This window comes from Notechis scutatus, chromosome 3, assembly GCF_049901735.1.
Source record: "Notechis scutatus isolate UNSWTSFEM ecotype Mainland chromosome 3, rNotScu1.2, whole genome shotgun sequence".
In the NCBI taxonomy this organism is placed as follows: domain Eukaryota; kingdom Metazoa; phylum Chordata; class Lepidosauria; order Squamata; family Elapidae; genus Notechis; species Notechis scutatus.
This window is the reverse complement of record NC_142011.1, coordinates 3,573,192-3,600,752: the sequence shown is the minus strand read 5'-3', so window position 1 is coordinate 3,600,752 and position 27,561 is coordinate 3,573,192. Positions and strand designations below refer to the sequence as shown.

Sequence of the window (27,561 nt, the reverse complement as noted above, 5' to 3'; positions counted from 1 at the left end):
TCCCTCCCGCAGCTGCGACGGGGCGGGGGCGCCTCCGCTCCGCTTCAAAAGTCCCCTCCTGCCCTGCCCCGGGCGGCGCTGTGCCATGAAGCCGGACAGGCTGGGTTTGGGGCGGCCGGAGGATCCCCGGGAGCGGAGCCGTCGAGCTGGTAAGCTTCCCTCCCACCCCCCAAACTTGGAAAGCGGCCCGTGGGGAGGTCTCGTCCACCTGGAGGGGGTGGAGTAGCGCTCCCCTCCCCGGGACTTTTAGAGCCCCTGCGAATGCGGGCGAGGGGAGCCCCCCGAGGCCATGCAGACTGCCCCTGGAAAGCTTTCCACCCACCGTGGTTCGCTTTTCGCCAAGTTTCTCGGGGGAGGGAGGGAGGGAGAAGGATTCCGGACCCTTCCCCAGTAAAGAGGGGAAAAGCAGGGAGTTCTCCCCCCTTTTTTTTTTGGCCGCTTTGGGACACAATCGAGCGAAGGAAGAGAAGTGGCCTTCGGAAGTTTTGTGGGAGCTTCGTCGCGGGAGGTTTTCAAAAAGAGACCGGACTGGCCCTCGGTCAGAAATGGTGCAGGGTCTCCTTGCTTGGGCGGGAAGGGGTTGGGCTAGATGACCTCCAAGGTCCCTTTCCCACTCTTGTTATTCTGTTAACTGTGAAGACTCCGGACTCCCAACTTCCAGAATTCTAGAAGTTGGCAGCCACACTTTTTGGATACGTCTAGATTAGAGACCCCCAAAATCGAAGCGGCCCCCCGCCTCCACGGTAGGAATAACCCCCCTGGGAAAGCAGGGCGACATGCGCTTTGCACATGCTCAGGTGCCCTTTCGCCTCCCCCCACCCCCACCCCGCCCGAACCATACTGGAGCCAGGGCTGCCGGAGGCGGCCGATGGCCCACCGTTTGCGGAAGGCGGGTGTAACTTTATGCCTCGGGAGACAATCGGAAACCGCTTTCCTTTTTGAATTTTTAACCGTGTTTTGGAAGTTGGGAGCTGGCAAAACCAGGCTGCCCGGCGTTGGGTTACTGGTGCCCTGGCAAGAAACCAGAACTGGATTGCAACCCGCCGAGAGAGGAGGGAGGGGAGAGAGATGGAGGAGGGGGAGGAGGGAGGGGAGGGAGAGAGAAAAAGAGCCAAAAAGAAAGAGAGAGAAAGGGAGGGAGAGAAAGAGAGAGAGAGAAAGAGGGAGAGAAAGGGGGAGAGAGGGAGAGAAAGAGAGAAAGAAAGAAAGAAAGAAAGAAAGAGAGAGAGAGAGAGAGAAAGGGAGAGAAGGAGAGAAAGAAGAGGGAGAGAAAGAGGGGAAGGAGAGAAAGAGGGAGAGAAAAGAGAGGAAGAGAAAGAGAGGAGAGGGAGAGAGAGAAAAGAGGAAAAAGAAAGAGAAAGAGGAAGGAGAGAAAGAGAGAGAGAGAGAGAGAGGGAGGAGAGGGAGGGAGAGGGAGAGAGAAAGAGGGAGGGAGAAAGAGCAGGAGAGAGAGAGAAAAGAGGAGAGAGAGAAGAAAGGGAGAGGGAGAGAAAGAGAAGCCAAAAGAGAAAGGGGAGAGAGAGAGAAGAGAGAGAGAGAGGAGAGAGAAGGGAGAGAAAGAGAGAGAAAGAGAGAGAGAAAGAGAAAGAGAAAGAGAGCCAAAAAGAAGGGAGGGAGGAGGAGGAGAGAAAGAGAAAGAAAGAAAGAAAAGAAGAGGGAGAGAAAAAGAGCCAAAAGAAAGAGAAAGAAGGGAGAGAGAGGAGAGGGAGAGAGAGAGAAAGAAAGAAAGAAAGGAAAGAAAGAGAAAGAGAAGAAAGAGAAAGAAAGAAAGAGAAAGAAAGGGAGAGAGAAAGGGAGAGAGAGAAGGAGAGGGAGAGAAAGAGAGAGAGAAGAGAAAAAAGAGAAGAGAGGGAGAGAGAAGAGAGCCAAAGAGAAAGAAAGAGAAAGGAAGAGGGAGAGAGAGGGAGAGGGAGAGAAAGAAAGAAAGAAAGAAAGAAAGAAAGAAAGAAAGAAAGAAAGAAAGAAAGAAAGAAAGAAAGAAAGAAAGAAAGAAAGAAAGAAAGGGAGAGAGAGAAAGAGGGGAGGAGAGAAAGAGCTAAAAGAAAGAGAAAGGAAGAGGGAGAGAGAGGGAGAGGAGAGAGAAAGAAAGAAAGAAGAAAGAAAGAAAGAAAGAAAGAAAGAAAGAAAGAAAGAAAGAAAGAAAGAGAGAGAGAGGAGAGGGAGAGGAGAAAGAGAGCAAAAAGAAAGAGAAAGGGAGAGAGAGAGAAAGCGCCCTCAAGAATGCAAAAGGACGATGGGCTTGGTGATACTTTTATTTCACTTATGGGCTGACGTGCTTCTTCTTCACCTGGGGCCCAAAAGAGGATCCAGGTAGCGAAATTAAATTGAAATTAAAACCAGAGGTAGCGGAGCAGCCACGAAAGCCAAGGAAATGAGTTTGAACAATGAATCAGTGGATTCATTGACTAACCAGTGGAACCCCTTGCCTGCAGAAGTTGTGGACGCTTCATCCCTGGAGGTTTCTAAGAAGAGGTTGGACAGTCATTTGTCCACAATGGTACAGGGTCTCCTCTCCTGCCTGAGCAGAGGGTTGGGCTAGAAGACCTCCAAGGTCCCTTCCAACTCTGTTACTCTGAACTATTTGTAGCTCAGGGTTGAACCGAAGGATCCTTGGTGAGGATCTCTGAGCTGGGTTATTTTCTTGCAAACATTTCATTACCTAAGCGAGGTAACCTCATCGGTGCTAATGTCAGTTGATGGCCTGGTGTTGTTGCCACAAAGAATTATTCTCCAAGGCCCCAGAAGGCAGGACAAGAAACAACGGATGGAAACGAATCAAGGGGCAACCTGGAAGTAAGGAGCAACCTGGAAGTAAGGAGGTCCTAACAAGGAGGACAATTAACCGGTAGAACTGCTTGCCACCAGACGTTGTGGGTGCTCCATCCCTGGAGGTTTTTAAGAAGAGACTGGACAAACCTTTGTCTGAAATGGTATATAGAGTCTATTGCTTGAGCAGGGGGCTGGACTGGAAGACCTCTAAGGTCCCTTCCAGTTCCTATTCTGTTCTGTTCTATTCTATATTCTATTTTACTCTATTCTGATTCTGTTCAATTGGATTCCTTTTTAATCTGTTCTGTTTTATTCTATTCTCTATTCTATTTTATATATTCTCCTTCTAAAGGAGCCTCGGTGGCGCAGTGGTGAGAGTGCGGTACTGCAGGGCTGCTTCTGCTGACTGCCGGCTGCCTGCAATTTGGCAGATCGAATCCCACCAGGCTCCAGGTTGACTCAGCCTTCCCTCCTTCCGAGGTGGGTTAAATGAGGACCCAGATGGTTGAGGGCAACAGGCTGACTTTGTAAACCACTTAGAGAGGGCACTAAAGCATTGTGAAGCAGCATATAAGTCTAAGCGCTATTGCTATTTTACTCTATTCTGATTCTATTCAATTCTATTCCATTTTAATCTGTTCTGTTTTATTCTATTCTATATTCTACTCTACTCTACTCTGATTGTATTCTGTTTCTGTTTCTATTTCTATTCCATTCCATTCCAATCCATATTTTCTATTCTATTCCATTCCATTCCATTCTCTATTCTCTATTCCATTCCATTCCATTCTTTATTCTATTCTATTCTATTCTATTCTATTCTATTCTATTCTATTCTATTCTATTCTATTCTATTCCATTCCATTCCATTCCATTCTCTATTCTATTCTCTATTCTATTCCATTCATTCCATTCCATTCATTCCATTATTTATTCTATTCTATTCTATTCTATTCTATTCTATTCTATTCCATTCCATTCCATTCCATTCCATTCCATTCCATTCCATTCCATTTCTATTCATTCTCTATTCCATTTCTATTCTATTCCATTCCATTCCATTCCATTCCATTATTTATTCTATTCTATTCTATTCTATTCTATTCTATTCTATTCTATTCTATTATTCTATTATTCTATTCCATTCCATTCCATTCCATTCCATTCTCTATTCCATTCTCTATTCTATTCTCTATTCTATTCTATTCCATTCCATTCCATTATCTATTCTATTCTATTCTATTCTCTATTCTATTCTATTCCATTCCATTCCATTCCATTCCATTCCATTCTTTATTCTATTCTGTTCTGTTCTGTTGTTTTATTCTAGTCTCTATTTTATTCTACTTTATTCTCTTCTGATTCTATTCTTGAAAAAACCCACCAGGAATTCAGGAGCCACCACCGTTGTCATTCGGGCTTGGAAGGGAAGCCTTCGGGCAGGAGGAAGGATCCCATTCGTTTTCGGAGATCAGTGCAAGACATGCAAGTTTTTGCTTCTCAGGTGGAGCTGAGTTCGGCAGAGACCAAAGCCAGGGCACCCTTTCCTTTCTCCTGCCTTCTCCTGGCGTCATGGCGGATTGGGAGCTGTTGTGCGTTGTGCGTTGTGGGAGGAAGCAGCAAACACAGGACCAAAGAGGCCCCTTTGTCTTACCTGGCAAAATAAATTCAAAACAAGTACGAATCCGCTGGGGCTGCAGGCGATCTCCCACTTACAACCGCGAGGGAGCCCCGAGCTTCCGTTGCTAAGCGAGGCGGGAGCTTTGCCCCATTTTATGACCTTCCTTGCCACCATTTATTAAGTGAATCGCCGCCGTTCAGTCGGTAGCAACGTGGTGATTGATCGGATCTGGCTGGATCCCCACGGACTGTTCTGGTCAGAAGGTCACAAAAGCGGAGATCACGCAATCCCAGGGCAGCTGTATACATTTCCCCAATTTTTGGCCATGTGACCCTGGGGGATGCTGCAACGGTTGTAAGTTGAAACATGGTTGTAAGTCAGTCTTTTCAGTGGTGCTTTGACATCAAACTGTCACTAAATGAATGCTTGTCAGGTGAAGATTACCTGTATCAGCATTCCTTTCCCCCTCCGCCGCTTTTCTCCCTCTTTCTCTCTTCCTCTTTGTCTCTCTTTCTCTCTCTTCCTCTCTCTCTTTTTTTCTGTCTCTCCCTCTTTGTCCCTCTTTCTCTCACTTTCTCTTTCTCTCATTTTCTTTCTCTCTTCCTTTCTTTCTCTCTCTGTCTTTCTCATTCTTTCTCTCTTTTACTCTTTCTCTTCCTCTCTCCCTCTCTCTCTCTCTCCCTCTCTGTCCCTCTCTGTCTGCCTTTTCTCATTTTTTCTCTCTTCCTCTCTTTTTCTCTCTTTCTCTTTCTTTCTGTCTTTGTCTTTTCTCTCATTTTTCTTTCCTTTCTTTCTCTTCCTCTCTCCATCCCTCTTCCTCTCTCTCTCTCTCTCCCTCTGTGTCTTTCTCTCTCCTCCTCCTCCTCCTCCTCCTCCTCCTCCTCCCCTCCTTCTTCTTCTTTCTTCTTCTTCTTCTCTCTTCTTCTTCTCTTCTTCTTCTTTCTCTCTCTTTCTTCTCTTTCTCTTTCTTCTCTCTCCTTCTTTCTCCTTCTTCTTCTTCTTCTTCTTCTTCTTCTTCTTCTTCTTCTTCTTCTTCTTCTTCTTCTTCTTCTTCTCTTCTTCTTCTTCTTCTTTTCTTTTCTCTTTCTTCTCTTCTTCTTCTTCTTCTCTTTCTTCTTCTTCTTCTTCTTCTTCTTCTTCTTCTTCTTCTTCTTCTTCTTCTTCTTCTTCTTCTTCTCTCTCTCTCTCTCTCTCTCTCTCTCTCTCTCTCTCTCTCTCTCTGATTTAGATTATGAACCCTTTTGTGACAAAGGACAAAAACAAAGACCTCTTCAACTTGATCAGTGAGACCTGCACAATACTTTGAGTCACAAAAATACTTAGTGCTCTTTTGCACCAACTGAGCTTAGCGTACTGCAGAAGTGGAAGCCTGCTTCGTTTGCAACTGTCCCCTTTTAACATGTTCTGGGAATTCAGTCACGGGGCCAAAAACAGAGGCGAGAAAACCAGGTTTTGTTTCGTTTTTGTTTTTAACAGAAACTTTTATTACTGTGTTGCCGTCAGAGAATTTATAGCTAGAATTGAAAGCAGGAGGAGGAACTTAGCTTTGAACTGAATGGTTCGTATTTCTTTTGCAGAACAAATCTACTTCCAGAAAGCTTAAGCTGTTAATAATTTAGGCAGAGAAATGTGGGCTCCTTTTTAGTAAAGATAGTATCCTATTGTATAGTAAATACAGGGTCATAAATGGTTGACTAGCCATGAAGAAGATTTGTGGATTGAGGTTGAATGGTGGATTTACATATAAACAAACCTCCTCCTCTTCTAGCACTGATGATGTTCCCTAGTTGGGTCATGAAAGGTCTGCAAGAAAACCACCCAGCTCAGAGAGCACCAAGGAACCCATAATCTTCCTTCTCCTCCCCCCTCCTCCTCCTTCTCCTCCCCCTCCTCCTCCTTCTCCTCTTCCTCCTCCTCCCCCTCCTCCTCCTCTTCCTCCTCCTCCCTCCACTCCTCCCTTCCTCCTCCTCCTTCTCCTCTTCTTCCTCCTCCCTCCTCCTCCTTCTTCCTCCTCCTTCTCCTCCCCCTTCTCTTCCTCCTCCTTCTCCTCCTCCCTCCTTCTCCTCCTCCCCTCTTCCTCCTCCCCTCCCCTCCCCTCCTCCTCCCCCTCCTTCTCTTCCTCCTCTCCACAAAACCCATTCTCTCCTAGCACTGATGATGTTACATAGTTGGGTCATGAAATATCTATAAGAAAACAACTATTCTTTGAGAGCACAAGAACCTCACAGCCTCCCCCTCCTTCTTCCTCTTCCTGAATTTTCACCTTGTGACCAGGGAGATGCTGCAATGGTCATAATTGTGAAAAATGGTCATAACTCACTTTTTTCAGGGTCCTAGCAACTTTAAACAGTCACGAAATGAACTGTTGTAAGTCAAGGATTACCTGTAACCTTTCGGACAAATGCTTGTCCAGTCTCTTCTTAAAAACTTCCAGTGTTGGAGCATCCACAATTTGTGGTGGCAAGCAGTTCCACTGCTTAATTGTCTTCGCTGTTTGGAAATGTCTCCTTAGTTCCAGGTTGCTTCTCTCCTTGGTTAGTTTCCATCCTTTGCTTCTTGTCCTGCCTTCTGGTGCTTTGGAGAATAGCTTGACTCCCTCTTCTTTGGGGCAGCCCCTCAAATATTGGAAGACTGCTATCCTGTCTCCCCTGGTCCTTCTTTTCATTCAACTAGACCTACCAAATTCCAGCAACTGTTCTTACTATATTTTAGCCTCCAGTCCAGTCCCCTGTTTCTCATTGTTAGGAAATTTCTAGGTTGCTTCTCTCCTTGGAAAACAAACAGAACAGAGTTGGAAGGGACCTTGGAGGTCTTCTAGTCCAACCCCTGCTTGGGCAGGAGATTGTGCACCATTCTGAACAAATGACTATCTAGTCTCTTCTTAAAAAGTTCCAATGACGGAGCACTGTAACTTCTGGTGGCAAGCAGTTCCATTGCTTAATTGTCTGTAAATTTCTCCTTAGTTCCAAGTTGCTTCTCTCTTTTTTTTTTGTAAAAAGTTTTTTTTTATTTTTTCACATTTCAAAAACATCTCTTTTTTTAGTGAACAGCATGTCCAGGTTTTTCACATTTCCATACAAACATGACTTTGATTACATGTTCATCTTTCACATTTAGTTTCATATCCCATCATTTCTTTACATATTTTCTATTAATTTTCTCAAGTACTTTTCCCAAACTTATTTGATATATTTTCTATTCATTTCGTAACCTCTTTCTTTTATCTTTACATAATTCTCATATCTTCACATTTATTGTGCTTTATACTTTTATCTGTCAGGTTTGCAATTTCATCGCATATTTTTACTTCATCATTTCAAAAAGTTCTTCTCAATTCAAACGTTTCAAAAAAGTTTCCCCCACATTTACCAATTAGAGTGTACCTTATATATCATTTGGTTAACTCCTCTTTAATTCCCAATAATCATTTAACTTTTTAATTATCACCTTAGAGATTAATAACAATAATCTCTTAGCAACTACGTATCACATATATATTTTAAGTCAGATTCCACATCTGGCACTTTCCCTTTCAATTACATCAAATCATTTATAACTTCAAAAGAAAAAGAAAAAGAAAATTGGTCTATTCAATTAATCATAAAAACTGATATTAATCTCATTACAGCAATCCTCATAATTCATTTCAACTATATTCTTGAAGTCATTAAACATAGTTAATAAACTTATCATGGTTTCTCTTTTTCACATTTACCCTTGACTAGTTTCCATCCGTTGCTTATTTATTTATTTATTTATTTTATTTTATTTGGTCAATTGCTTACAAGATAATAGGTATAAGTAAAAACATAGTTATGAATTCATGGATACATATAAGAAAAATAAAACAATAAAACAATAGGACAGGGACAGTAGGCACGATTGGTGCGCTTATGCAGGCCCCCTACAGACCTCTTAGGAAAGGGGTGAGGTCAATAGTAGACAGTCTAAGGTTAAAGTTTTTGGGGTTTGGGGAAGAAACCACAGAGTCAGGTAGAGTATTCCAGACATTGACCACCTCTGTTGCTGAAGTCGTATTTCCTGCAATCAAGTTTGGTGCGGTTAACCTTGAGTTTGTATCTATTGTTTGCTCCAGTGTTGTTATGGTTGAAGCTGAAGTATTCATTGACAGGTAGGACATTGCAATGTATGATTTTTATATACTATACTTAAGATCAGACCAAGAGCAGCATAATTCAAGATTTTCTAGGTCTAGAATTTCAAGTCTGGTGGCATAAGGTATTCTGCAATAAGTAGAGGAGTGGAGAACTCTTCTTGTGAAATATTTCTGGACTTTCTCAACTGTGCTAATATCAGATACGTAAAGTGGGTTCCAGACTGATGAACTGTATTCGAGTATTGGTCTAGCAAATGTTTTGTATGCTCTAGTTAGTAGTGTGATATTACCGGAGAAAAAGGTTACGTAAGATTAGGTTAACAACTCTTAAGGCCTTTTTGGCTGTGTAGTTACAGTGGGCTCCAGCACTTAGATCATTTGAGATGAGAATTCCAAGGTCCTTGACGGAGTTTGGATCATCAACAAGGTCTTGACTCTTCAGCCTGTACTGCTTCTTCTCCTTGCCTTCAGGTGCTTCGGAGGACAGGTGAGGCCCCCTCTTTCCCCAGAGCATCCAAGCTGACCGTGGGCCGCTTCTCTCAGGCCGAAGATGACGCTGAACCTCCAACAGAGAAGCCCCGGGGATCCCTGCCAGCGACGGGCCAGCACCCCCCTTCCAGCGTCTCACCGGGAGAGGCTGAACCCCGGGAGCAGGAGGACTGAGCTCTGCCACCCCCCGTTGGGACAGTCGTTATCCTGTGAGCCTCGAGGCCGCCTCCCGGAGCCCTGCAGGAGCTGGCGGTCGGAATCCTCCAGCTCGGAAGAATCTGGTGGATCCCTCTACCACGTGGTGCTGCTCGGCGACCCCGGGGTGGGCAAGAGCAGCCTGGTATGCCTCTTTGCCGGGGTGCAAGAAAAGGACTCGCTGGAGCAGCAGAGAGGTAGGTGGGGGGAGGGGGCGGACGGAGGCGAGAGACCCAGAATTTGGCTAAGCTTTTTTAGGGGGAGGGGAGGCAGAAAAAGAAGTGGGCCCGATCTCCCTTTTGGCCCCTACCTCCAGGGGGTGGGATTCAATTTTTTTTTAACCACCGGTTCTGTGGGTGTGGCTTAGTTGGTGGGTGTGGCTTGGTGGTCATGTGACTGGGTGGGCATGGGCTTGGGGGTCATGTGACTGGCTGGGCGTGGCCAACTCAACATCACTCACATCGAGGCACGCATCTCCTCGCCTGGCCTCTCGTGACTGGGGGGAGGCTGCAACAGTCGTAAGTGTGAAAAACGGTCATAAGAAGTCACTTTTTTCAGTGCCATTGTAACCTTGAATGGTCCCTCCACACAAGCAAAGTACCAGCAAAGGAGGGGGAAAAAAAACTCCAGAGAAGTTCCTGAGACAGGAAGTCTCGTCCTGCCAAGAAGGTAATAAGGGTTAACGGAGAGGCAGTTTCTATAAGCAACACCAGAATGTTTCCTTCCTGCCTTCCTTACAGGATTAGCCCTGTAATTTCTTCTAACAACCGGTTGTCCGAATTGCTTAGAAGGTTAACAACTGGTTCTAGCGAATAGGTGCGAACCGGTAGAATCCCACCCCTGCACTACCTCGTGAGCCCCCAAACCCCGTGGTCTTAGGAGGCCAAACCCATTATGAGGTGCAGTGAATCCTCGATTCGAGACAACTCCAATACTTAAGCAAGTGGAAGGGTTAGCCCAGTGGTGGCTAACCTTTTTGGGCTCCTGTGCCGAAAATTGCGCGTGCGCTTGCTCGTGTGCCAGCACCCAAAGGGCAATGCACCGGGGGGGGGGCACACCCCCTGTACATGCATGCACGATTCCCCCCCCGCTGCCCCCTTACCTGCACTGCACATGTACATGCCTCCTAGCTGATTTTCAGGTGTTTTTTGGCTTCCCAGAGGCTCGAGGGAAGCCTCTGCAACCTTTGGAGGCTGAAAAAGCGGGCCCGTTTGGTCACGGCTGGTATTTCCGGAAATATAGGAAGTGACTAAACGGGCCTGTTTTTCGGCCTCCAAAGGCCGCAGAGGCTTCCCTCGAGCCTCGGGGAGGTCGAAAAAGGCCTCAAACAGGCCAAAACAATCCGCTGGGAGGCATGCACATGCGCAGTGAGGTACGTTTGCCTGGGGTCCGTGTGCCTGCACAAATGGCTTTGCGTGCCACCTGTGAGACAAAAAGCCAACCAACTCAGAGAGCATCAATGACCCCCCACAGTCATTCTCCTCCTCCTCCTCCTCCTCCTCCTCCTCCTCCTCCCCCTTTCTGCAACACCTCCCCTTCCTTCTAGCACTGATGATGTTCCTTAGTTGGGTCCCAAAAGGTCTGCAAGAAAATCGCCAAGGTCAGAGAGCACCAAATTGCCCTCCTGCCGCCTTGCTTGTACTCGACGCACTAAGGTTGGTGACTTTCAGCACCTCTGCTGTCTGATTTCAACCACTTGACCCCCCCCACCCGCCCCCACGTCTGCAATGGCTGCTCCCCCCCACCCCCCACAGGCTCCGTCCATGTTTCCGGACTGCGGGACACAGTTGCAATGCTCTTCGTCTCCTCTCTTTGTTGCTAATCCTGAAGCAATGAATCGCCACTGGAGCCGGTTCTGCTTCCGCTTTCTTCACAGACGACACCTTTGAGCGCACCTTGTCCGTGGATGGGGAGGAGACCACGCTGGTGGTGATTGACACCTGGGAAGCCGAAAAGCGGGTAGGTGAGAATGTTCTGAGCCAGGAACCCAGAGACTTTCTCAAACAGGTAAGGGAGCTGGCATCTTTTTTCGGTCTGGACAAAATTTGCAAAGAGCTCTTGCTGAACTGGTGGGAAAAAAAATTATTTCTTTGTTCGTATCCGGCTGTTATTATTTTTGCAAAGCGTTCAAGGCAGTGAATATATTTCCGCTTAGAATCACTTTCATTGTCGCTTTAAATGTACGTGAATCGGCTTACGTTGCAATTAAATTTCATTGCATACGGCTCACCATCTCCAATATATCCAAGACAACTTTCTCCTCTTCTTTCCCACCTTCCCCAACAACAACAACAACCCTGTGAGGTGGGCTGGGCTGAGATAGAGTGTTCCACCTGTCTTAAAGTTGTCGAGATTGAGAAACAATAATGTAGACACTGTCAAACTTTGGAGAAGGCTGTTGTTTTGGTCTGTTGGTTAAGGAACCAGACTAGAAAGCTGGGGACCCTGAGTTCTAGTTCTGCCTTGGCCATGAAAGCCGGCTAGGTGACTTTGAGCCACGGGGTCTTTCAAACTTGGCAAGTTTAAGACTTTGTGGACTTCAACTCCCAGAATTCCTGAGCTAACATGGACTGGAGGAGGAATTCTGGGAGTTGAAGTCCACAAGTCTTCAAGCTGTCAAGTTTGAAAGACCCCTGCTCTGAACCAATCACTAGGAGACGGTGAGTTCTAGTCCCGCCTTACGCATGAAAGACAGCTGGGTGACTTTGGGCCAATCACCAGGAGACAGTGAGTTCTAGTCCCGCCTTAGACATGAAAGCCAGCTGGGTGACTTTGGGCCAATCCCCAGGAGACTGGGAGTTCTAGTTCCACCTTAGGCATGAAATCAGACTGGGTGACTTTGGGCCAATCCCCAGGAGACGGTGAGTTCTAGTCCCGCCTTAGACATGAAAGCCAGCTGGGTGACTTTGGGCCAATCCCCAGGGGACGGTGAGTTCTAGTCCCGCCTTAGACATGAAAGCCAGCTGGGTGACTTTGGGCCAATCCCCAGGAGACTGGGAGTTCTAGTTCCACCTTAGGCATGAAATCAGACTGGGTGACTTTGGGCCAATCACCAGGAGACAGTGAGTTCTAGTCCCGCCTTAGACATGAAAGCCAGCTGGGTGACTTTGGGCCAATCCCAGGAGACTGGGAGTTCTAGTTCCACCTTAGGCATCAAAGCAGGCTGGGTGACTTTGGGCAATCCCAGGAGACGGTGAGTTCTAGTCCGCCTTGACATGAAAGCCAACTGGGTGACTTTGGGCCAATCCCCAGGGGACAGTGAGTTCTAGTCCCGCCTTTGACATGAAAGCCAACTGGGTGACTTTGGGCCAATCCCAGGAGACGGTGAGTTCTAGTCCCGCCTTTGACATGAAAGCCAACTGGGTGACTTTGAGCCAATCCCCAGGAGACGGTGAGTTCTAGTCCCGCCTTAGCCATGAAAGCCAGCTGGGTGACTTTGGGCCAATTCCCAGGGGACGGTGAGTTCTAGTCCCGCCTTAGACATGAAAGCCAGCTGGGTGACTTTGGGCCAATCCCCAGGAGACGGTGAGTTCTAGTCCCGCCTTAGCCATGAAAGCCAGCTGGGTGACTTTGGGCCAATTCCCAGGGACGGTGAGTTCTAGTCCCGCCTTAGACATGAAAGCCAGCTGGGTGACTTTGGGCCAATCCCCAGGAGACGGTGAGTTCTAGTCCCGCCTTAGACATGAAAGCCAACTGGGTGACTTTGGGCCAATCCCCAGGAGACGGTGAGTTCTAGTCCCGCCTTTGACATGAAAGCCAACTGGGTGACTTTGGGCCAATCCCCAGGAGACGGTGAGTTCTAGTCCCGCCTTAGACATGAAAGCCAACTGGGTGACTTTGGGCCAATCCCCAGGAGACGGTGAGTTCTAGTCCCGCCTTAGCCATGAAAGCCAGCTGGGTGACTTTGGGCCAATCACCAGGGGACGGTGAGTTCTAGTCCCATCTTAAGCATAAAAGCTGATTGGGTGACTTTGAGCTAATCACCAGGAGGCAATGAATTCTAGTCCCGCCTTAGGCATGAAAGCCAACTGGGTGACTCTGGGCCAATCACTAGGAGACGGTGAGTTCTAGTTCTGCTTTAGGCGTGAAAGCTGGCTGAATTACTTTGGACCAGTCCATGTCTCTCACCCCTTCTCACCTCACCAGGTTCTTGTGTGGAAAACAGGAGGAGGAGGAGGAAGGCACGTTGGACATGTTCACGTCCTTGAGTTATTTGTAAAAAACAATCCTAAAGACAGGATACAAATAAATGAACTCAATTCCATTAATTCTTAGAGCTTCAATTCAATTCAGAGCAGTGGCAGCAGCCTTCCTAGGAAATCACCTGTGCTCAGGTAATGAAGTGATGGGTATCTTTGGGTCCTGTCCTCACCTGGCTGCTTGCCCAAACTCATCCCCCAGCCACAGGTACTCCTTGACTTACAGCCACAATTGAGCCAAAAATTTCCATGCCTAAACGAGACAGTTGTTGAGTGAGGTGTGGCCCATTTTACGATCTTTCTTTCTTGCCGCCGTTGTTCAATGAATCCCTTCCCTTGTTAAATTAGTCACACGATCGTTAAATGAATCCGGCTTCCCCAGGGGAGTTTGCTTCTTGGAAGGTCGCAAAAGGGGATCGCCTGGGACAAAGAAACAGTCATAAATAGGAGTCCATGGCCAAGTGTCTCCATTTTGATCACGTGACCATGGGGAGGCTGCAAGCGGTTGTTAAGTGCGAAAACAGACACAAGTCCCTTTTTTCAGGGCCGTTGTAACTCCAAACGGTCACTGAACCAAAAAGTTGTGAGTTGCGGGCTACCTGCACTTTATGCTAGCAAGAAAAGGATCATCGTCATCTCCTTTTAATGACCCCATAATCCCTTACCAGGGTGGAATCCGGGCAACTGAATGGAGCCGAGTGTTTACTGGCTGGATGCCCTTCCTGTCACCAGTCGGAGTTTTGTTCAGCAGATATATTCTCATCATGCCCAGAGAGAGAAAAACTGTTGTGGCCTGCCAACGGCTAGGTGAAGCTGGCGGCAGACTCGGACAGTGAGGAGGTTGGGGAGGAACCTGGGCCAGTCCTGGAGGCTGAGGAAGGCTCGGATGAGGGCTCTGCGTCGGAGGCAGAGATGGGGCCAGGGCTGTTCGACAGTTATCAGCTGCCTTCGGAGTTGGAGATCAGTGGGGAAGAAGAACAGCTGGAGCCTGTTCCCAGTGTGCGCATGCACAGAGCTGCCAGATGAAGGGAACAGCTGAGGAACAAGGGCTGACTCGGGAGTAAAGGCACAAGTGGACAATGAATGGCCCCTCCCATAGGGACTAAAAGAGGAGCAAAAGGGGAGAGGGCATTTTTTAAATAAAAAAATTGTATTGTGCTTTCCACCAATACAAATCATATTCACAGTTTCAGCAGCGTTTTGACATCTTATAAATCCTAATATATTTTATATACATCAATCAATAACTGTTATCTCTATAATTAATTCTGTTATATACTTATATAATTTACATATCTACACGTCATTTTCTTAAGGTCTCTTATCGTTAATCTCCTCTTGTTAGTTCTTATATTTATAATCATTTGTACCATCTATGCCAAGTTGAGTAGCATTCGGAATCCTCCTTCTCTTTCATTTCTAATGTAAGCGTGTCCATTTCTGCACGTTCCACTATTTTGTGTAGGACTAAGTCCTCTGTGGGGAGGGTGTTGGGTCCTTTCCACATTTGTGCAAAAGCTATCCTGGCTGCTGTTAGAATAGGTAAGATAATATATTTTATTTCTTTTGGATGTTGATCTTTAATCATTTCTAATAGGAAGAGTTCTGGGAAGGAAACAGTTAAGGAACAAGGGTTGACTCGGGAGTAAGGGCACAGGTGGACGGTGAATGGCCCCTCCCATAGGGATTAAAAGGGGAGGGGGCTTTTGCAGGAAACAATGTGTTCGTTGCAGCACCGTGAAGATCTGTCTGTGCATCTCAGAGACTCTGTGCTGAGTCCTTCCTTGTCAGCACTGCATTTGGAAATATTTACTTGGCAGCTCTCCAGGCTAGATAAGGTCTGTGCTCCGAATCACACCCTTTGAAAGACTGTTGGCCAGGCCTTTGGCTGAATGTGAATGCAAGAAATTCACCTTCGTTTAATAAAAGGGGGTTTTGCTGGGAGAAAGAGTCCGCTTAGTGCTTTTTGGGGGAACCCTAGGTCAGAACAGTAACATCTGCCTCTACCTAGCATCGAACTCACAGCCTCCTGATTGTGAGGCAAGAACGCCCCCTCTAGGCCACCGCTAGCAAAGATGCCAAGGTTCATTCCTCTCACTTTGGGCTCCAAATGCTAGGGCGTGGGATCAGGGTGGGGTGGAGGGCAAAGGAAGCCCCTGTCCCCTCCTGAGAGCACCCCTCCCGTCCCCTCTTCCTGCAGTCGTCGGACGAAGACCACTGGCTGCACAACCACTGCATGCAGGTGGGTGACGCCTACGTGATTGTCTACTCCATCACCGACCGGGGCAGCTTCGAGAGCGCCTCGGAGCTGCGCATCCAGCTTCGGAGGACCCGGCAGGCAGAGAACCTGCCCATCATTCTGGTGGGGAACAAGACGGACCTGGTGCGCTCCCGAGAGGTCTCGGTGGAAGGTGGGTCCAGAAAGGGCTTAAGCCCAAGTCAATTTTTTTAACAACCGGTTCTGTGAGCGTGGCTAAGTGGGCGTGGCTGTTGCTCCTCCTCCTCCTCCTCCTCCTCCTCCTCCTCCTCCTCCTCCTCCTCCTCCTCCTCCTCCTCTCCCCAAACCCCATTCCCTTCTAGCACTGATGATGTTCCCTAGTCAGACCATGAAACATCTGCAAGAAATTTATTTTATTTTATTTATTTATTTTTGTCAATTGCTTACAACATAATAGGTATAAGTAGAAACATAGTTATGAATACATGGATACATATAAGAAAAATAAAAGAAACAATAGGACAGGGACAATAGGCACGTTGGTGCGCTTATGCACACGCCCCCTACAGACCTCTTAGGAAAGGGGTGAGGTCAATAGGAGACAGTCTAAGGTTAAAGTTTTTGGGGTTTGGGGAAGAAACCACAGAGTCAGGTAGAGGATTCCAGACATTGACCACTTGGTTGCTGAAGTTGTATTTCTTGCAATCAAGTTTGGTGCGATTAACCTTGAGTTTGTATCTATTGTTTGCTCTTGTGTTGTTATGGTTGAAGCTGAAGTATTCATTGACAGGTAGGACATTGCAATGTATGATTTTATATACTATACTTAGATCGGACCGAAGGCGGCGTAGTTCTAGATTTTCTAGGTCTAGAATTTCAAGTCTGGTGGCATAAGGTATTCTGCAACGAGTAGAGGAGCGGAGAACTCTTCTTGTGAAATATTTCTGGACTTTCCCAACTGTGCTAATATCAGATACGTAATGTGGGTTCCAGACGGATGAGCTGTATTCAAATATTGGTCTAGCAAATGTTTTGTATGCTCTAGTTAGTAGTGTGATATTACTGGAGATCAATGAAGCTCAGAGAGCACCAAGACCTCACAGCCTCCTCCTCCTCCGCCTCCTCCTCCTCCTCCTCCTCCTCCTCCTTGCAGCCCCCTCCATTTTTTTTGCCTTCCTGGGCCTCAGGGGACCCTCCTGGGCAAATCAGTAAGACAGCGAGGGGGATCCTGGCACAGCTGATCATAGGAAAAGCTGATCATCGGGAGGAAAAAAAAGAGTGACTGGGTGGAGGACAAGGCGGTCAGCAATGTCACTAAGGACTGACTGGGTGGAGAGAGGCAGGGCCAGCCAGTGGTGCGATTTGCCGGTTCTCCAAACTGGACAGAATCGTAATAACCGGTTCTATAGAACCAGTGCGAACCGGTAGAATCCCATCCCTGCTTAAGCCAGTGCCTGAAGATTGGTGGAGGATCAAGTCATGGCGGGTCCCAGAGGTGCTTTTCCAAAAGGAAACTGGACTTTCTTGGTGTTCCCCGCACCACCGGAAATGTTTTGATTCTCAGCCGAGAAGCTTCTTTAGTTCTTTGGATGAGGGGGAGGGGAAGGGGGAAAGGAAGAAAGAAAAAGAACGAAAGACAGAAAGAGAAAAAGAGAGAAAAGAAGGAACAGAGAGGAAAGAAGGAGGGAAGGAAGGGAAAGGAAAGGAAAAGAAGAAAAGGAAGGAAGATATGAAAGAAAGAAGGAAGGAAAGAAAAAGAAAGAAAAACAGGAAGGAAGGAAGAGATGAAAAAAGAAAGAAAAAGAAAAAAGGAAGGAAGAAAAGGAAGAGATGAAAGAAAAAGAAAGAAAAAGAAAAAAGGAAGGAAGAAAAGGAAGAGATGAAAGAAAAAGAAAGAAAAAGAAAAACAGGAAGGAAGGAAGGAAGAGATGAAAAAAAGAAAGAAAAAGAAAAAAGGAAAGGAAGGAAGAAAAGGAAGAGATGAAAGAAAAAGAAAGAAAAAGAAAAACAGGAAGGAAGAAAGGAAGGAGGAAAGACAGGAAGGAAGGAAAGGAGGAAAGGAAAGAAAGAAAGGAAAAGAAGGAAGGAAGGAAAGGAAGGGAGGAAGGAAAGAAAGAAGGAAGAAAAGAAAGGGAGGAAGAGAAGAAAGAATGAAAGAAAGAGAAGGAAGGAAGGAAGTATAGGGCTTTCTGTCTGAGTAGGGGTTGGACTAGAAGACCTCCAAGGTCCCTTCCAACTCTGTTATTTGGTTAACTCTGAAGAAGCTTCTTGGATGAGAGGCAAAATATTTTCAAGGAAAAAAAACCAAGGAAGCCCAGTTACCTTTTGGAAAAACAGTTTCTTTGGGACAGGTTCTTGAACGTTGTAGGAATGTGGGGTTGGAGGACCGGTTAGAATGGGGTCTCTCCACACCTAGTGTTGTCCCCTCCCCGCTACAACAACTGGCTTTTGAGTGGGGGCTGGCGGGGGTGGTGGGTTGCGACCCAACGTCTTTCAGAGAGCTTTCATGGCTGGAAGGTGACCAGAACTGGCTCTCTTATTCCTAGTCCAGCACATGGTGAACGATTGTTGGGAACTAGGAATGACTAGTCTGTAATGAAGAGAAAACAGACTATGGGATGGAAGGGATCTTGGAGGTCTTCTAGTCCAACCCCCTATGCAAGCAGGAGACCCCCATACCATTCTGGACAAAGGGGTGTCCAACCTCTTCTTAAAAAGCTCCAGTGATGGAACACCCACAACTTCTGGAGGGAAGCTGTTTCACGGATTAAACCAAGGGTCTTCAAGCTTGGCAAGTTTTAGACTTGTGGACTTCAACTACCCAGCATTCCTAAGTTAACATGACTGGAGGAGGAATTCTGGGAGTTGAAGTCCACAACTCTAAAAGCTGCCAGGTTTGAAGACCCCTTATCTACAGTATCTATCTTCTATCTCCATATCTATCTATATCTATCTCTATCTCTATCTATCTATCTATCTATCTATCTATCTATCTATCTATCTATCTATCTATCTATCTATCTGTCTATCTGTCTATCTGTCTGCTTCTGTCTATCTATCTATCTATCTATCTATCTATCTATCTATCTATCTATCTAATCTATCATCTATCACAAGGGTCTTCAAACTCGGCAAGTTTTAGACTTGTGGACTTCAACTCCCAGAATCCCTGAGCTAACATGACTGGAGGAGGAATTCTGGGAGTTGAAGTCTGCAATTTGAAGACCCCTGATCTACAGTTTGAAATTTGAAGACCCCTGATCTACAGTATCTTCTATCTCCATCTCTCTCTCTCTCTCTCTCTCTCTGTCTGTATCTATCTATCTATCTATCTATCTATCTATCTATCTATCTATCTATCTATCTATCTATCTATCTATCTATCTAATCCAAGTGTCTTCAAACTTGGCAAGGCTAAGACTTGTGGACTTCAACTCCCAGAATCCCTGAGCTAACATGACTGGAGGAGGAATTCTGGGAGTTGAAGTCCGCAAGTCTTCTAGCTGTCAAGTTTGAAGACCCCTGGACTAAACTGATTAATTTTGTTTTTTCACAGATAGGAAATCTCCTGAATTCTAAGTTGCTTCTCTCCTTGATAAGCTTCCATCCATTGTTTCTTGTCCTGCTTTCAGATGCCTTGGAGAATAGCTTGACCCCCTCTTCTCTGGGGCAGCCCTTCAAATATTGGAACCCTGCTATCATGTCACACCTAGTTCTTGTGTCTCAAGGGTGCTTTTCCGAGAGGGAACTGGACTTTCTTGGTTTTTTTCTTCTTCCTTGAAGACATGTCCCTTCTCATCCAAGAAGCTTCTTCAGTTCAGCCAGCAGTATGCTAACAGCTACCCAAAAAGGCCAGTGGAATCTTAGGCTGCCTTAACAGAGGGATGGAATCAAGACCAGGGGAAGTCGTGATTTTATAAGGCCTCGGTAAGGCCACAGTTGCAACATTGCACCCACCATATTATAAAAAAGATGTTGAGACTTTGGAAGGAGTGCAGAGCACAGCAGGAAAGAGGAGGATGAGGGGACTGGAGGCTAAGACATACGGTGGATGGTTGCAGAAATTGAGTAAGTCTAATCTTACGAAGAGATGGACTTGGGGTGACGCGATAGCAGTCTTCCAATGATGGAGGGGCTGGTATAAAGAAGAGGGGAGTCACGCTATTCTCCAAAGCCCCCGAGGGCAGGACAAGAAGCAACAGATGGAAACGAAGCAAGGAGAGAAGCAACCTGGAACTCAGGAGGAGAAATTTCCTGGTAGGGAGAAACAAGTCAACCAGTGGAACAGCACGCCACCAGAAGTTGTGAATGCTCCCTCACTGGAGGCTTCTAAGAAGAGACTGCACAACGATTTGTCTGAAATGGTCTAGACTCCAGAAACACACAACACACACACACATATACGTATTCACGTAGATATACATGCATATGAGAGAGAGATACAGAGAGAGAGACAGAGAGACAGAGAGAGGAGAGAAAGATGAGAGAGACAGATAGATGAGTGAGAGATGAGAGAGAGGAGAGAGACACAGATGAGAGAGAGATATGAGAGAGACAGAGAAAGAGAGATGAGAGAGAGAGAGATGAAAGAGACAGATAGATGAGTGAGAGATGAGAGACAGATGAGAGAGACAGAGAAAGAGAGATGAGAGAGAGAGATGAGAGAGAGATACAGATGAGAAAGAGATGAAGATGAGATGAGAAAAACAGATAGATGAGAGAGATGAAAGAGAGAGGAGAGAGAGGAGAGAGACAGATGAGAGAGAGACAGATGAGAGATATGAGAGACAGAGAAAGAGAGATGAGAGAAAGAGATGAGAGATACAGATGAGAGTGAGAGAGATATGAAGATGAGATGAGAGAGACGGAGAAAGAGATGAGAGAAAGAGAGATGAGAGATACAGATGAGAGAGAGATGAAGATGAGATGAGAGATGAAGATGAGATGAGACAGATGAGAGAGACATGAGAGAGAGGAGAGAGAAAGATGAGTGAGAGATGAGAGATATGAGAGAGACAGAGAAAGAGAGATGAGAGAAAGAGAGATGAGAGAGAGATGAAGATGAGATGAGAGAGAGAGGAGAGACAGATGAGAGACATGAGAGAGAGAGAGATGAGAGAGACAGAGAAAGATGTGAGAAAGAGAGATGAGAGATACAGATGAGAGAGAGATGAGACAGAGAGATGAGAGAGAGAGATGATAGAGAGACAGATAAGAGAGAGATACAGATGAGATATGAGACAGAGACAGAGATGTGAGAGACAGATGAGAGAGAGAAATGATAGAGAGACAGGTGGTAGAGATATAGATGAGAGAGAGGAGAGAGAGATGTGAGAGAGAGAGATGAGAGAGAGAGAGGAGATCATAGTTATAGATAGAGATAGATGATATAGGGTTTCCTGCTTGAGCAGATGGTTGGATTAGAAGACCTCCAAGGTCCCTTCAAACTCTGTAATTCTGTTCTGCTTTATGGGCCAGGTCTCTCCACATCTTGCGCTGCATCTTTGAATTTTCTGATGCTTCTGGTTGGTGTCAGCTTTGATGGTATCCAGCCACCGAGTTCTTTGGCAGCCTGGCTTCCTTTTACTGCTAACTCTTCCAACGATAATTGCTTTTCCCCAGTGAATTCCCTTGTATGATAGGGCCAAAGTAAGGGAGAGGCAGTTTTGGGATTCTTGCCTTCCGGTGTCATGCTTGCGGTTTTGCGCTCCATGCTTCCTTGTTGGTCCCCTTTGCTGTCCAAGGAACACGCAGGCGCCTTCTCCAGCACCCCAGCTCAGACGAGTTGGTTTTTTTCCCTGTTTTGCTTTCTCAAGGTCCAACTTTCACAAGAATCACAACCAACGGTAGCTATGGGGAGCATAGGAAGCGACGTCCCCCCCCCCATAGCTGCACCTTACTGTGCAAATAAACAAATTAAAATGCACAACGGCCAAGGAAGGTCCCGCAATGACAGCAGTTGTTGGCACAGCCAATTTAACTGCTGACACTTCCCAACATAATGGCTTTCTCCAGTCGATTGTCCCATAAAATGGCCATGGTAGGCGAGATTTAGTTTCCTGATTGTGTCTTCCACATCTGATGTTACGCACTGCAATAACTTGCTCGTAAGTCGCTTTTATTTATGTATGTATAACACTACATATAGGTGTAACCAAGGTTTCCCTTCTCTCTCTCTCTCTCTCTCTTTCTCTCTCTCTCTCCTCCATCTATGTGTCTCCATTTCTCTCCATCTCTCTTTCCCTCTCCCTCCCTCCGTCTCTCACTACTCTCTTTTCTCTCTCACCACTTTCTCTCTCTGTCTCTCTCACCACTCCCTCTCACTTTTCTCTCTCTCACCACTTTCTCTCTCTCTCTCTCTCTCTCTCCACCCTCTCTTTTCTCTCTCACCACTTTTCTCTCTCTCTCTCTCTCTCATCACCCACTCTTTTCTCTCACTCACCCTCTCTTTCTCTCTCTCACCACCCTCTTTCTCTCTCTCTCACCACTCTCTCTCTCTCTCACACACCCTCTCTTTTCTCTCTCACCACTTTCTCTCTCTCTCTCTCTCTCTCCACCCTCTCTTTTCTCTCTCACCACTTTCTCTCTCTCTCTCTCTCTCTCTCTCTCTCTCTCTTTTCTCTCTCTCACCACTTTCTCTCTCTCTCTCACCACCCTCTTTTCTCTCTCTCACCACTTTCTCTCTCTCTCTCTCTCCACCCTCTCTTTCTCTCTCTCACCACTTTCTCTCTCCACCCTCTTTTTCTCTCTCTCACCCTTTCTCTCTCTCTCTCTCTCACCCTCTCTTTTTCTCTCTCACCACTCTCTCTCTCTCTGTCTCTCTCACACACACACACACACCACCCTCTCTTTTTCTCTCTCCTCCTCTCTCTCTCTCTCTCATCACCCTCTCTTTCTCTCTCTCACACCCTCTCTCTCTCTCTCTCTCTCTCTCACACCCTCTTTCTCTCTCTCTCACCACTTTCTCTCTCTGTCTCTCTCTCTCTCTCTCCACACACACACACCACCCTCTCTTTTCTCTCTCACCTCTCTCTCTCTCTCTCATCACCCTCTCTTTTTCTCTCTCTCACCACTTTCTCTCTCTCTCTCTCTCTCTCACCACCCTCTCTTTTCTCTCTCTCACCACTTTCTCTCTCTGTCTCTCTCTCTCTCACACACACACCACCCTCTCTTTTTCTCCTCTCTCTCTCTCTCTCTCATCACCCTCTCTTTTCTCTCTCTCACCACTTTCTCTCTCTCTCTCACCACCCTCTTTTCTCTCTCTCACCACTTTCTCTCTCTCTCTCTCACCACCCTCTTTTTCTCTCTCACCACTTTCTCTCTCTGTCTCTCTCTCTCACACACACACACACACACACACACCACCCTCTCTTCTCTCTCTCTCTCTCTCTCTCTCTCTCTCATCACCCTCTCTTTTTCTCTCTCTCACCACTCTCCCTCTCCCTCTCCATTGCGCTCTCTCTTTCTCTCTCCATCTGTTTCCATTTCTCTCCATCTCTCTCTCTCTTCCTCCCTCCCTCCCTCTCTCTCTCTCTCTCTCTCTCTCAGCAGGTTTTCAAACTCGGACACTTTAAGGCTTCTGGACTTCAACTCCCAGAATTCCTAGCCAGCAGAACTCCCCAGCCAATTCAGTTGGCGCTGAAGTCCACAACTCTTAAAAGTTGCCATTTTTGGAGACCTGGCTGAAGAATCCTGGGAGTTGAAGTCCACAAGTCTTAAAGTGGCCAAGGTTTAAGAGACCACCCACTGCTTCCAAAGGTGCCAGAGACATCAATCAACCTCTTGCCCGGCAGGTTCTCACATGTCAGGGCTCCAATATGCACCCCCATTCAAATCACAAGTCCCTTGCCTTATCTCTCAGAGAAAATAAAATTGATTTACTAGTTGACATGTCGGCATTATCTGGGTGCAGCCGACTCTGAGATACATCATTCATTTCCCCCTTGACCCTGGCCTTCCCCCCACCCCCTAGATGTATATTCTCCAATGGGACACATCCATAGCAAGAGTCATCAATCATGCTCTCCAGTAATAATCTTGCGCACCAACAGCTTCGACTGCCAAGGCATTTATCCGAGGCATTTAAGGAATGCACTGCTTTCCCCCCACTCCCTTTCTGCTGGCAACTAAAAAGACCAAAGGAGTATTTTTTTGACACCTGATACTGGCATTTTTCCCCCCCACTTGCAGAAGGCCGGGCCTGTGCCGTAGTTTTCGACTGCAAGTTCATCGAGACGTCCGCTGCCCTCCAGCACAACGTGGACGAACTTTTCGAAGGGGTCGTGCGGCAGATCCGGCTGCGCCAGGACAGCAAGGAGGCCAACAAACGGCGCAGGTCACTCTACAAGCGCAAGGAAAGCCTGACCAAGAAGGTGCGGCGTTTCCTGGACCGGCTGGTGGCGCGCAACAACCAGAAGGTTGCGCTGAAGGTCCGTTCCAAGTCTTGCCACGATCTTTCCGTGCTGTGAGAGACCATCGGGGGTGGGTGGGTGGGTGTCCTCGTTCGCTTGCCCCCCCTTCCTGCACCACCCAGGGCCTGGCCTCGGTCTTCCTTTCGGTGCCTAGCACGGCTTTGCAAATGCTCGTCACTGCGAAAGGGAGCTTGGAGTCCCAGTGGACAATCGTTTAAATAGGAGCCAGTGTTGTGTTGCGGCCGCCAAAAAAAGCCAACACAATCCTAGGCTGCATCAACAGAGGGATGGAATCAAGATCACGTGAAGCGTTAATCCCGCTTTATAAGGCCTTGGTAAGGCCACACTTGGAATATTTGCATTCCGTTTTGGTCGCCATGATGTAAAAAAAAAGATGCTGAGATTCTAGAAAAAGTGCAGAGAAAAGCAACAAAGAGGATTAGGAGACTGGAGGCTAAAACATACGAAGAACGGTTGCTGGAATTGGATATCTCTTGTCTATTTGAAATAAGGATTTAGGGGTGACATGATAGCTGTCAACTCAAAAAATATTTATCTGGTCTTTTAGAGGGAGTGGGGGGAAAGCAGTGCATTCCTTAAATGCTTCAGATAATTGCTAGGTGACCGAAGCTGTTGGCACGCAAGATTATTGCTGGAGAGCATGATGGATGACTCTTGGCTATGGATGTGTCCCATTGGAGAATATACATCCAGGGGGTGGGGGGAAGACCAGGGTCAAGGGGAAAATTAATGATGTGTCTCAGAGTCGGCTGCACCCAGGTAACGCCGACATGGTCACTCCTAATAAATCAATGTTTTTTACTTTGAGAGATGCGGCTACTTATGATTTGAATGGGGGTGGATTTGTCGGAGCCCTGACAACAGCAGTCTTTTAATATTTAAAGGGCTGCCCCAAAGAAGAGGGAAGGGTCAATCTATTCTCCAAAGCCCCAGAAGGCAGGAGAAGAAGGAACAGAAGGAAACTCATCCAGAAGAGAAGCAACCTGGAACTATGGAGAAACTTCTTGATCGTGAGAATGATTAATTGGGGGGAACTGGAGGCTAAAGCATAGGAAGAACGAAGAAAAGGTTGCAGGAATTGGGGGTGTCTAGTTTGATGACAGGAAGGACTAGGGGTGACATGATAGCAGTCTTCTAATATTTTAGGAGCCTCTGTGGCGCAGTGGTGAGAGTGCAGTACTGCAAGCCACTTCTGCTGACTGCCGGCTGCCTGCAATTTGGCAGTTCAAATGCCACCAGGCTCAAGGTTGGACTCAGCCTTCCCTCCTTCCAAGGTCGGTAAAATGAGGAGCCAGATTGTTGGGGGGCAAGAGGCTGACTCTGTAAACCGCTTAAGAGAGGGTTGTATAATGTGAAGTGGTATATAAGTCTAAGTGCTATTGCTACCTTCCTGCCTATCACCTTCCTTCCTTCCTTCCTTCCTTCCTTCCTTCCTTCCTTCCTTCCTTCCTTCCTTCCTTCCTTCCTTCTAAAGGCTGACTCAGCCTTCCATCCTTCAAGGTGGGTAAAAAGAGGACCCAGATTGTTGGGGGCAAGAGGCTGACTCTGTAAACCGCTTAGAGAGGACTCCTCCTTCCTTCCTTCCTTCCTTCCTTCCTTCCTTCCTTCCTTCCTTCCTTCCTTCCTTCCTTCCTTCCTTCCTTCCTCCTTCCTTCCTCCCTCCCTTCCCTTCCTTCCTTCCTTCTCCTTCCTTCCTTCCTTCCTTCCTTCCTTCCTTCCTTCCTTCCTTCCTTCTCTTCCTTCCTTCCTTCCTTCCTTCCTTCCTTCCTTCTAAAGGCTGACTCAGCCTTCCATCCTTCAAGGTGGGTAAAAAGAGGACCCAGATTGTTGGGGACAGAGGCTGACTCTGTAAACCGCTTAGAGAGCTTCCTTCTTCCTCCTTCCTCCATCCTTCCTTCCTTCCTTCCTTCCTTCCTTCCTTCCTTCCTTCCTTCCTTCCCTCCCCTCCTTCCCTCCTCCCTCCCTCCTTCCCTCCCTCCCTGCCTCCCCTCCCTCCCTTGTCTCCTCTCCTCCCTTCCTTCTTCCCTCCCTCCTTCCTTCCTTCCTTCTAAGGTTGACTCAGCCTTCCATCCTTCAAGGTGGGTAAAAAGAGGACCCAGATTGTTTACAGGCTGACTCCGTAAACCGCTTAGAGAGGGCTGTGAAGCACTATAAAGTGGTACATAAGTCTTACTGCTATGGCTATGGCTATTTGAGGGGCTGCCCCAAAGAAGAGGCAGTCAAGCTATTCTCCAAAGCACCAGAAGGCAGGACAAGAAGCAACGGATGGAAACGAACCCAGGAGAGAAGCAACTTGGAACTAGGGAGAAACTTCCTAACAGGGAGGACAATGAACCAGTGGAACGGCTTGCCACCAGAAGTTGTGGGTGCATCCATCCCTGGAGGTTTTAAAAAAGAGACTGGACAGCCACTTGTCTGAAATGGTATAGGGCCTCCTGCCTGAGCAGGGGGTTGGACTAGAAGACCTCCAAGGTCCCATCTGTCGTAAAAATAATTCAGTAAAATTGGAACACAGACCAACCGCAGGCAATAAATCTTACTTTGAGATCAGAGGTTTACTTCATGAGCAATTTGGAACTGTGAACAGCCATCATAACATAACAACACTGCAGGAAGATAACACTTACAAACCACCCCTTGCAATGCGATGTCCAGAGATACTAGCTAGGTTCATCAAGGAGCAGCTACCCTCAGTGGCGACGATCTGAGATAATAATCCTTCTTATATAGTCTATTTTCTACATCTCTTCCGTTTCTCTGGAAGATTACCAGGGTTAGTTCCTCGTCCTGGTGCTTGGCACCGATTTGGAAAACTCTTGTCCTCTGCACTTTTCGGTTCCGTATTCTTGTAATGTCCCAGACAAGTTATATCCAAAAGAGCCCCCCAAAACTGAGCTCATTGCAACTGTTAGTTTTACACAATTTCTGATTACAAATTTCCCTTAGTTTGCGTCTTTTACCAAGTGAGTGCTTTAATACAGTGGTCCCCAACCTTTTTTTGTACCAGGGACCAGTTTCACGCAGAAACACTTTTTCAAGGACCGGATAGGGGCGTGAAGGTTCCAATAACAAAAACCTTAATCAAACAAAAACCTTTTTGCAGGCAGTCTGTGATCCTTCTGCTGTCTCATCGTTGTCTCGTTTACTCTGATGCAGGAGAAATACGCGCCAAAGAGTCAAGCGCGGAAGTTAGGCAAGGGCGGAAGTGGTTGTCTTTCAAAATAAGACACCCGGAAGCAAAAACGTATTTTTATATATATATTTTAATCACGATTATTCATTCTTTGCAGCCCGGTACAAAATGATCCACGGACTGGTACCGGTCCGGGGCCCAGTGGTTGGGGACCCCTGCTTTAATATATATCATATAAGAAGCAACGAGAAGCCAGGTTCAAACTAGGAAGCATACACACAGGTAGAGAGTTAAGGGTCTCACCTCACACTTCCAACTCTCTTACTCTGCCCTTCTGGGCGGTAAGTTGGCAACGCCTTCGGGTAGTAAAAGAACGGCGGGCAACAGG

General features: G+C 46.8%; 1 protein-coding gene across 2 annotated transcripts; it reads left to right on the top strand.

Annotated features, from left to right (window-relative positions):
- On the top strand, positions 1-26,590 carry REM1 (RRAD and GEM like GTPase 1). Of its 2 annotated transcripts, none has more exons than XM_087962381.1 (5): positions 1-149; positions 8,979-9,388; positions 11,068-11,150; positions 15,591-15,801; positions 23,799-26,590. In XM_087962381.1, exons 2-5 carry the CDS (start codon positions 9,058-9,060, stop codon positions 24,074-24,076), a joined length of 903 nt encoding a protein of 300 aa, XP_087818507.1. In that variant the 5' UTR covers positions 1-149; positions 8,979-9,057; the 3' UTR covers positions 24,077-26,590. The 2 variants fall into 2 exon arrangements, with proteins under 2 accessions (XP_087818507.1, XP_087818508.1); XM_087962382.1 differs by lacking the exon at positions 1-149 and adding an exon at positions 2,109-2,310.
- The last annotated feature ends 971 nt before the right edge of the window (positions 26,591-27,561 follow it).